Source organism: Berkeleyomyces rouxiae (genome assembly GCF_048999995.1).
Source record: "Berkeleyomyces rouxiae strain 22BRR77 chromosome Unknown BrBRR77_ptg000001l, whole genome shotgun sequence".
Taxonomy (NCBI): Eukaryota; Fungi; Ascomycota; class Sordariomycetes; order Microascales; family Ceratocystidaceae; genus Berkeleyomyces; species Berkeleyomyces rouxiae.
Window position 1 is genome coordinate 3575839 of NW_027396491.1, and position 11416 is coordinate 3587254.

The following is an 11416-nucleotide window of genomic DNA, read 5'->3' on the forward strand; positions in this document are numbered from 1 at the left end:
GCAATGAATGCATTCTGGACTTGCCTTACATGAATATGGCATCAAGACCTTGCCTTGCACGCAGGGAATTCAGCTGAAAGGAAAAGAAATATACCCAATCCTTTGCGAGGTATGGGCGGGGGTGATGACAACGCGTAGTGGGGCCGACAGAGCAACAGACGAGGAGCTGAAAGCTAGAACCGCAATCCCGGTTATGTCTAGACTGTTACCCGTGTTCCTTGTGTATTTAATTGTCTTGAAGATGGGCTTTGCATGGGCCACATGACAGTCTGCTCCTGCGCGGCTTCACGGAAGGAGCCTAAGAACTGAGAACCATGTCAGCTGAAGGTGCGTACATATCATGTACATGATAGCATCGCTATTCTCCCATATCCGAGGTAACTGACAACAACGAACGGCCGACCTGTTGCTTGATTTATACTGTCATTTACCGATCAATGCGGAAAACACCCGTAAAGCCTAGCACCACAACGCTCGAGTTGCGTGTCTTGCTGGTCATGGTTGGCCAAGTGGAGGGATCTTCCTGGTTGAGAGCAATGTTAGGCGAACGTAAAAACGAGCAACTTGGCCATATAAAGTGGATGGATGAATGAATATACAGGGTTAGGACTACTACTAGTACCAACAACATACAAGTATGTATGTACATAGCGTAGCGTACACGAAAGCTATCATTATCCCTCTTTTTCAAGCTCAGGGCGGTTCAGATACAAGTCATGTCGACTCTGAAACCTGCCTGTGCTTGTCTCCCTCCACAGCAGGAGAACACTATTTGTATCCGTCCTATCTCCTTGGCGAACCATGTCGTTGTCTTATAAGTGGCAGCCATTTGATCACGAAATGGAAAGGCAAGCCACACGGAGATAAACCAAGGTAAAAAAAAAAAGCCACCACGGAGTCGGTGTGAGGAATCATTGCCCACCTTTGAGCTGGTATTCATCTCGCACATGTATCAGTACTACTTTTGAGCCAGCGCCAAACGCCTCCAAACCTCTTGCAGGTCTCCCCACCTCTATCTTCACACCCTCTCACATGTCCTGTTCTTGCCGTTTCTCCCTTCTTTACTGGCTTGTTTCTTTTTATCCTTAGGTTACTTGGCTCAAAAAATGCAGCTGGTAGCTCGCTCTGTTCCTGAACCAAGACAGACAGCTTTGATAGAGATGGTAAGCTTAGACTCTTGCTATGGTAGCTTCAGGAAGTACATGTTGTGGTCGTGTTGAATCGAGCTGGAGGTGGGAAATGTCCATGCCCGTAGGACGCAATGGCTAACAACCGAGTTCCACCCAAGGTAATAGGCAAGCCAAGTGATAATCAATTATCGTGGAAATATAATGCTTCTGGCTCCGATAGATAATATAAAACATACTGGCTTGAAAAAGGAAACCCTTGCAGATTGAATCCTAGACTTGAACTTTGTTTTTCTGACTTATTATAAAGTCTAACGCAACCGCCTCCGTTGACGTTGCTTCCTTTCAACTCACTTGACACTTACACACAGGATCCTTCAGCCCAAGCCTTGTCAGTTGTATAACATACGTCAGACTTATTTCAATCCAGACAAACCATGCTTCATTTTGCCAGAGCTAGGCGGCTGTCGATCTGGGCTCGGGGGTGCCGTTCCTTTTCACACTTGACAGCACCTGTCGTTTCTCCCTCTACCGGACTTGCACCACCTAGTATCAGATCCGCTTATGCTTCAACCCCGTCCCAACTTGCATCCGCATCTCCTCAAAACCCGATGACACAGATCCTGCCGCCACCATCAGGCCTTCCAGAAACAAAGGTCCCGCCACCCACAAGATCGGATTCTTTGGACCACCATCACCAGTTTTGGCGCAAAATACCATTGTGGGCTGACGTTGATACAAAAGATTTTATTAGCTATCGCTGGGGGGTAAGTGCCATTCGCTCTCGGACTCGGGACTCGAGACTCGACATCCACATCTCGCGTTCCACAAACATCATTTTGTGGCAATAGCCTCACGTGTCAAGTGCTGACGTAGCAACTTCATCTTTTTTTTTCGCTTTTTATTTAGACTGCCAACTTGGTCCAGGGAAAAGCTAAGCTCTTCAAGTTTCTCAATGCAACGCTACCAGAGACTCTGCCGACTCAAATATCCGGCAAAACAGAGACTCGAACTGAGCTGGTCGAAGACATATTTGCCGGCATCACAGCCGCAACCATGGCCGTTCGGATGACGTGAGTTTTCAGAGTTCCTCGATTAGAGAAGGCTAGTCCGTATCCCATAGTAACCGAGTACTAATATTATTCTCTCCCTCAGGCCCTATGTCCTCAGTCGCATTGATTGGACCAACCCCAGACAGGACCCCATCTTTCGGCAATTTGTGCCCACCAAGTCGAGCATGTTGGCCGACCACCCGAAGCTAACGCTAGACTCGCTCCATGAAGAGGCCGATTCGCCCGTCAAGGGTCTTGTCCACAGATATCCCGACAAGGCGCTTTTCCTGCGTATGCTCATCCCCCATGATCTTGATTCTAAATCGCGAAACTGGCCGCTAACCCACCCTGTTAGCCACCTCCGTCTGCCCGACGTACTGCATGTTCTGCACCCGCTCTTATGCTGTTGGGGCAGATACTGACCAAGTAACCAAGGTCCCTCTCAGGCCTACACGCCGACGTTGGGACGCAGCCTTTGCCTACATTGAGCAGACACCAGCATTGCAGGACATTGTGGTGTCCGGCGGCGACTCGTTCTACCTGCAGCCCGAGCACATTGACATGATTGGCGACCGGCTCATTTCCATTCCCCACGTGCGGCGTTTCCGCTTTGCATCGCGCGGCCTGGCGGTCAGTCCGAACCGCATTCTGGACCGTACCGACCCGTGGGCCGATGCCATCATCCGCGTGGCAAAGAAGGCTCGTCGCGCAGGCAAGCATATGGCGCTGCATACACACTTTAACCATGCGAACGAAATCTCCTGGATGACCGAGATGGCGGCACAGAGATTCCATGAGGAAGGCGTCATAGTGCGGAACCAGAGCGTGCTTCTCCACGGCGTCAACGACACCGCTGAAGCCATGGGGGCTCTTATCCGCAAACTTGCAGACAACAACATCTTCCCAGTAAGTATTCCATACCTGCATCACCTGTCACGTCATCATTGCAACATACTAACATACTCTGTTCACTTCGTTAGTACTATGTCTACCAGTGTGATATGGTGCGAAGCATTGAGCATCTGCGTACCCCTCTGAGTACAATACTCGATATCGAGGCCAAGATTCGAGGCTCTATTGCCGGCTTCATGATGCCACAGTTTGTCGTCGACCTCCCGGGCGGTGGAGGCAAGCGTCTTGCCTCAACCTTCAAGTCATACAATCCTTTGACTGGCAAGTCTATGTACGAGGCACCTGCTGTGACTAGCCGCGGGAAAGAAAACAAAATATACGAGTACTACGACCCTATAAGATCGACTGCGAGGCATATCTAGTTTTTTTTGGTGGTGGAGTGTTGGCTGGGTCGACAACTGCGAAGAATGAGGGTATGGTTCTGGCCAAGACTCACCTGTAATACAGGTTGCAGGTGCTTGGATATGTTTTTTTTTCTTTTCACGGCCGATTTGCTCTTATTATTTACCATCGTATTGATTTTATTCTCCCCTTTATATCCCGCCTTCTACATGAACTCTGTCTTACTCTCCGACTGGGTTTCAAGACGCACGAAGACAGTCTCTAAGTCTCCTCCATGATGTACGTATCCAGACGCATATCGAACTTCGTCTTCTATGCTACTAGTCTATTCAAGTTCCCTCCTACCTCATATTCCGGGGAACAAACTCTCCGACTGATTTACACATATTTATATCCATAGACTGTATGGGAGTCTCAGCTGAGGGCTGGCCATCTATGTGCGGTACATGCAGCCCCCCTTCTCTCGGCCCAATTCAAGTATGGCAAGGCTCAAGTGCTGGTCTTGTGTCTGATAGATACGAGCTCACAGCATCAATCCCCCTTCGAAATTGGTGTCTCTCTGCCTTGCCAGAGTACAAGTATCTGCAGCCTAAGCCTTGCACTTGTACAAATATGCTGACCAGATGCCGAAACAAGTGTCACCATCCATTTTCTTGTTTTCTTTTTCCTGATCTGATCCCCCCTTCCCCCTCCCTCTTGCCATGCAGGGCGGGCTACAGGGGATAAAGAACGTGAAAACAAGATTTGTGATTATTCCTATAGTTCATGCGTCCGATCAGGTACGAAACTTACGGGTGCATGCATCAGGCCATTCGTATACTCAGCAAGCCGGTTTTTCTTAGTTTTTCTTTTTTCTTCAGGTACACTTTAAGCAAGCCAAAGTAGCCCGACAACTGAGACCCAAATCATAGTTGTAACTCGAACAAAGATAAGCACGTTTCATGTGTGCAGTGAGAGTCCATCAAGGCAGAAGAATCTGTCTAGAGTTCCAAGAGAACATTGTCCTCTCTTTTCCTCTCTCTTCCGCCCCTCCTCTGTTGCATGTGGCTGGGTCTAGACGTCCATAGAAACAGTTAGAATCACTTTTTGAAACAACTTTTTATCACATTGAGAGATTTTCGCGCTCATGGCAGATACCTTTGTCCATACATCTGAGTTGGGGACTCCCGGATTTTTGAACAAAATTACTTGAATCAGAGATCAAGCATGCATTATATTAGGGTTGCGTAACCCTCTACCTATACGGAGAAGCCGTTATGAGGAGGGTAGGACTCGGTCACAAGAGGTCCGAGTTAGATGCAGAAATATATAAATATAACGTGGGACAGTATGGCATCTGTATAGTTATGTGACTATTGGTTGGATGAACAGAACAAACACTATACCATGTCCATAGTCCTCCCCGGTATGATTTTGTTTTCTGAGCGGACCTGAGCGCTACAACAACAACATGCTGGACGGAAATCAAGAACCCAACAAACATAGTCGGTTACAGTAGATAGAAAAAGTAGAGTGTCCGACAAAGCCGGCACCACGCTAATGAAACTGGGCCGAGAGATATGCCCTGCGGCATGATGAAGGCTTTGTTTAGCCTCAACTCAACTAGGAGATGCCAAGAGTCCATTGCCAAGCGCCTTGTCCAACCTTATCCTGGCCCCCTTTGCAAATTCTGGCCCAAGACATCAAGGCGGCGCACACAGAGAGACGGCGATGGAGCCACAAACGAAATAAGAGAAGCTTGCTTCCATCAACTAGAGTCTCACGCGAAGGATGTAGACCAGAAGGAAAATAGAAGAGAAGCAACACGGACCTCTAAAAAAGTCTGTTACTAAGCCACGGACAAAGCCAATGGCTGTCAACTAGTTAGTTGACTAGCTGTTGGTTTTGTGGTTTCTAGCTCGTCACCGGGTTGGTTCTCGCATCTGTGATGATTCATGGACTAAATTTAGTTAAAGAGTCCCTTCAGGTAGTGTGAGAGGAAGGGTTGCGTAAAGGATTGGAAGAAACGGAACAAAGCCAAGTTTTTTTTTCTTTTTCTTTTGGAGGATTGCAGAAAACAGCGCATGCATAAAGTGTAGAGAACCTTGGACGAACTAGAGGCAATAGTCCAAATATCAGATCTCTTGGATCAGGTATGCTGCATGTGTTAATGTTTGCATTGCATAATAACTAACTAGTTACATCATAAAAAAGTGAGCTTTCTTGGTTCCCGCCTCCACATATTAATAATGTGTATGTGTGCATACACACACTATCAACTACCCACACTTGTAACCTAGGTGCATGGGTGGTTTGTAACCATGTACAGTGTAGTAGTAGTATACGACTCGTATGCACACATGCATAATTCGACTTGGACCAACCAGACAACGGGCAGCCTCAGCCCCTCGGATACCTGCACGTCCGTGATTCATATTGAAAAGCACGGAAAGCTACAGCAGCCGGCGAAGCAAGAGTTGGGCGGCGAGTTGTTGTGTGTACGAGTTAGACGGACGGGTGAATGCTTCTACGATACAGAGGAGATAAGGGAGACCATGCTAATGTTTGGCCTTGTTTTCTTTTTGGAGGCAGGCTTTAAGTTGAGCCTCGAAAGATGTGTCTAAATCTGGACACTCCATTAAGAGTTGGCCAAGGAGAAGAATACTGAGAGGGATTGTTACATGGAAGTAGAGACTTATGGCCATGGATCTGGGGTTGGGGTTCCAGGGTCAACTCGGTGCAAAAATCAGGCAGTGCTGCAGAGATATCAAAGCAACGGCAATAGTGGTAGAGTTGCAATGTAAACAATACAAATGTCGCAGAGTGAGCACAGAAGCTATGCCTACAGCTCTGCTTACCCACAAATGTGTATGTATGTATGTATGTGCAAGAGCACAAGTGCTGGTGCTATCCAACAGATGCATGTTTTTCAGTGTATTTGGCCATCTGGATGGCCTGTGTATATCTTTTGGTTTCGTTTTTGAGGAGTTCGAAAGGCCAGATCGTGCGATGGGTGGATGCCTGTGTTTATCTGGGACTGCCTGACCGCCAATTAGAGACACTGGACGGTACTGTGGGAGAAGGATTGAAGCGTTGTATATCAGAGCTAATTTCCAGATGACCAATGCATTTTGTTTGGGTTCCCAGCTTCCCAGCTTTGGATTCTGGATCTTATTCCGTGTTCTCTGGACTTCGCCTTCTTTTCCTGTTTTTGTCGTGTCTAAGCCAGTTTTATAGAGGACGAAGCAACTTGTCTCTAGTCTGTGTTGTCACGGCTGGGGTTACATGTCTTTATCTAATTTCTACAAGGACTTGGGTCATGACGACTGTTGTGACGTGGTCTGACATGAGGGACTGAGCTACTTGGGTAGATATGGGGGCCTTCCGAGACAGAGAAGACTTGTAAGAGGAGCAGAACACAGGAGACGGACATGTAGCCTGCCTTTACAAGAGAGCAATAGGCCTACAAGATGCCAGTACACACTGCTTCGCAGCTAGCTCGTCGTAGCCATTTGTACAGCCAGTAGAAAAGTTGATATTCATTTAACCAACTACGCAGAACTAAATGAAGTCGTATAGATCAAAGAAAACAAAGGCAATCACCCGCTTCTCAAACATGCAGGTGCTGCTTCTTTTGCTTCAGCTGAAGCGGGAAGGTAGTACAGCCAGGTGACTTGGTCGTACAGCCTGACCTGGAAGGAACAGAGCAGTTGCGGCAAGCCAGCCACCAGGAAGGTGTAAACCTGGCGGCGCCGGCTTTCGAGGAAGGTGCGCGTTGGGGAGAGGACAGGAGAAAGGGGAAAATAAGAAAAAGGGAAGGAGAAAAAATGCCGACGATGCACACCTGCTAAACACCGAACCTTGGGACTGACAAGACTTGCAGGCGTTGTGGACACATCGAGTAGTTGTTGTATGTGCATGTGTTGCTGGACATGGCGCCTTGCCTCCCTGCAGTAGCTGCCATGTCTGGCCAATGTGCTCTTTCCATTGTTCCATCTCGGAGTGTTCCAAGAGGCCAAAAGGGAAGGCGCAAGTAAGTGCATATGCCGCCTAGGTGCATGTGCGTGTGTGAATAAATGTCTATGTGTATATGTCTAACTATGTCTATTGCCATGTCCAACGATGTATATGTCCATCTCCACGTATAACTACACGGAGTAGACCAGACCCGTATGTACTCGGTATTCCCTCAGCTCATCTGTGCTATTCTTTGCGATATCTCCTTGTCCTTGCAGCGAGGCTTTCCGACACATCTTCTTTCTCACCCTTTTCTTCTGGTTATCTTCGTCTGCAAGTTGTGCCGCTACCTGGCCATCAAGCCCTCGTTTACGCGTTTCTTACCTTTTGTACTGTACCGGTACATAGCGTCGCCGCCATCCCTGCCACCCTGCATTTGAAGCAAAGTAGTGCGCTCCAAAGCTACGAAGCTACGCATCTATAGTGCCATTCGCTTTGGATCCATCCCCATCCATCCATTCGATTCGACCTTTGGTCTGTCTGGATTCACGTCAAATCTTGTATTGTTTGCCAACCAGCCTTGCGAAGCATCCGACCACGGTCTGTTCGCCCTCAGTGACCCTTTTTCCTTGCTCTCCTCTCGCTTGATACTTTGCGCAAGGGGAGGCAAAGACGCTCCTGTGACTTACTTGCCTTTGCTCTTGGCTGCTAGGCGCAAATAAGACGGCCAAAGGTGTCAGCGAACCGGACTTTGGCCAACACTGGACAAGTAGACAGTGATATTGCTGTTATTGCTACATCACCAGTGGTCGTAGTGCCCAAAGACCTGCTGTAATTTCTATTCTTAGTGCATCCACCAAGCGCAGCAAGTGAGGCCGAGAATACAAAATCACAAGACATTGAAGCGCAGCTTTTTGGCTGGCTCTCTGCCGTTCTGTTCTTTTTTAGTTTTCTTGCTGCCAGTAACGGGTGATCGCCAATTGCCTGTTGCTCATTCTTGTCACCTTACTCTTGATTTCTCCTTTTTCTACAGCCACCCTCGACTTGGCTGTAACACATCACACTCTCACTTACATACGTACGCTACGCAGCACTACACAGACTTGTCTGCCACATCCCCAGTCGCCACCCATTGCCAATCAGGAGCTCATGAGCTGGAGCCGAACAGCCACGAACAACTTCAGCATTCTCTGTCCAAGTAGAAGCGCTAGAACCCCGGCGCCCTGAGGAGCCACCGTCTCGCCTCGCCTTACCCTGCCTGCCCTGACAGAATTCCAGCAACAACGACAACTTGCAAATCTTTCCGTTATTGGTCGTTACAGATTTGCGAGGCCGCCTCTTCGATTAAGCCTTGGATGCGGCAATCTGATATCCACAGCACCAACTTACACAAACATCGCCATGGCGTTTGACTCGACCTCGTGGATTGAAGGCAGCCAACTGGGACTTATTAACAATAGCAACAGTGGAAGTACGTTGGTCTCCACACCCGCTACTCCCACTACGATAGTTTGCAGCGATAACGCCCCCGTGCTTAAATTCGTCGAGAAGCACCTGGTAGAGTCTACCAGTTCAGATTCGATCCAAAACCCACATCATGGCTACCACCACCACCACGGGAAAGACAAAGAGCCTGACCTGGAACCCCAACGCGAGCTTGGGCTGTTTGGACTAGAGAGAAAAAATTGCGAAAAAGAAGTAGTGGTGCAGCATGAGACCAACCTGCATACACCAGATATAGAGACTTCGACTCTGACTGTGGCTATGACCAGGGCTGGAAAGTATCATCCTGGGGCCCAGGCCCGGGATAGAAGCGACAGGGACCCTGTGCACGATCTCGGAACAACGCAACGAGACCAAGAATCTGGAGCCAAGACCAAAGCCAAGGCAAAAAAAACGGCAAAGGCCAGACCAGAAACACAGGCAATCGCAGAGGCACAACAGAAATCATCGACACCTTACTCGACAACACTCCCAACCAAGCTCACGAAACGTCTACCTAAATCTACGCCACTGCCAAAAGAATCTCTGGACTCACCGTCCGTCGCCTCCACGTCGCCCGCGCTCACATCCGCGGTAGTACCTAGACGAGCCTGGCTTCAAAGCACCTACAAGTCTTCTGCCAGATCCAAGCCTCCAAACAAGCTTGTCTTGAAGCACCAAATATCTTCCGCGTCCCCATTGTTGTCTCTTTCTTCCTATTCTTCCCCATCTTCATCCCCCACCACCACCACTACCACCATTACGTTTCAGCCGTCGTCTCCATCACTGTTCTCTTCCTACTGCTCGCCGACCTTTGCATCAGCCACTTTTAGCCATTACAACAAAAACAAGAGAAATAAGCGCCTTAAAAAACGGTCACAGTCCCACTCCACTATACCCAGACGGCCTTCGTTGGTACCCCAGGTTCCTCCGCTTCCACCCGCGGTTTTGGCTCTGACTGCAGCTTCACCTGTCTCTGCTTGCAAAATCGAATCCCCCGACGACGACGATTGCTCAGTCCACCATCTTCCTACAGCCTTGACCGCCGTTTCTCTTCCGTCTTCGCCAGTATTAGAGTCTTTGGCCCGGTCTTCGCCTACTTCGCCGCATAGTGACGAAGATCCAGCTATCGGAGAAAAAGGATTTATCCTCAGTCTAGAAGCTGATCTAGTTCTTGCGCGTGCTTTAGCGCCAGTCCTTGACTCTGGCAGCTGCATCGATTCTTCAATCTCGACACCCACGACACCTACTGCCGCTGTTGCTGATCCAGCTTGTTCTTTTAAGAAAGACATTACCGCCACCCCGACCCTTGAGAGCGAGCAAAGCTTGACAGGCGACAAAGAGAGACAGTTCAGTCTCAGCGACGACAACAACACACTCATTCTCGAATCTGCCACTGCCGACTTTGACCCTTCTCTCGTAGCATCTCGGTGTAGAAATCTGTCCGTTGCATCTATACAAACTGTCACCACTACCTGCTCCGACGCCCTAGACTTTGACGATAGTGCTAGCATATTCACACTCAACGAGCCCCTTGTGGTGTTCACTGCAGCTACCGCAGTACGTGCAGGCGCAGCTCGTGCAGAAGTCATCAACGTTCGCCGACCTATAACCCAGACCGAAGGCGCATCTTTGTTTACTGTGCCTTCTACCTCTAGTGCTTCGTCCCATACTACAGTGGCGTCTACAACCACTGGTATATTTACATCTGGGCTTGAGACTGCGCCTTTGAGTACAACCTCGTTATCGTCCGCTATAACCGACGTAACGTCCCCCGCACTCACAATGCCACGCAAGCAATCCCACGGATTGTCGCTTTCGAGCTCACACACACCTGCTTCACTGGCCCATCTGATTTCTCCGGGGTCTTTGAAGTCTGGGGCGACGTCTCAGCACACCCGCAACCACACGCTCGCAACATCTACAGCGTCTGCCACTATGGTTGATAGCCTGTCTTTGGATGCAAGTCGGTCGGTAGTAGTTCCGCCAGCTCAGCTTTCGGCAAAAGAGTTTGATATGCTTCCTCCCACAATTCAGCGCAAGGTACGTAAATAATTTCTTCTCGTGGGCTAACCTGTCCTACACCATTGTTTATTTTATTCCATGTCCTGCCCCTTGGCCCAAGTCATATTGCCCAGCTTTGAAAATTTCCCCATTCAATCTAAAAGACCATGTGGAAGTGTGGAAGCATGTAAGCTTGGTGTTAGTGCATCCTAGCGGCGTACTTCTATCCCTTTGTTCAGTTGATGAAAATCAACTTGTACAACGAGCTCGATGTCCTTTTCATGTCAACTTCACCCAAGTTACACCCTGTCACATTTCATTGGAAGAGAAAGAGACGAGAGGTAACTCCCTTTTCTCGAGAGTCAAATCACTCCTTGAGCCATTAAAGGCTGGCTGTTCCTATACCATGTCGGTCTTCTTATGTGAATGGTCGTTCTCGTGAGAGTTGGCCAGCCAATCAGAAGCTAGCATTGCGTTGGAGTTGGTTACTACCTTTCTTGTAGTTCCTTCTCTACTTTTCGACACAACTGCCTTTTTTATGACTCTCGCTTTGCATCTGTC

The 11416-nt window shown here is 48.7% G+C and overlaps 2 protein-coding genes across 2 annotated transcripts; both read left to right on the forward strand.

Moving 5' to 3' along the window:
- Window positions 1-1738: 1738 nt before the first annotated feature.
- On the forward strand, window positions 1739-3453 carry BROUX77_001011 (uncharacterized protein; the record flags this gene model as incomplete). The annotated part of the gene is made up of 5 exons (XM_073745394.1): window positions 1739-1894; window positions 2037-2200; window positions 2283-2470; window positions 2535-3085; window positions 3160-3453. 5 exons carry the CDS (start codon window positions 1739-1741, stop codon window positions 3451-3453), a joined length of 1353 nt encoding a protein of 450 aa, XP_073609246.1.
- A 5317-nt stretch (window positions 3454-8770) lies between these two features.
- Window positions 8771-10906, forward strand: BROUX77_001012 (uncharacterized protein; the record flags this gene model as incomplete). Its single annotated transcript, XM_073745395.1, has 1 exon — window positions 8771-10906. The coding sequence occupies one exon, from the start codon at window positions 8771-8773 to the stop codon at window positions 10904-10906; it is 2136 nt and encodes a 711-aa protein (XP_073609247.1).
- Between the last annotated feature and the right edge of the window lie 510 nt (window positions 10907-11416).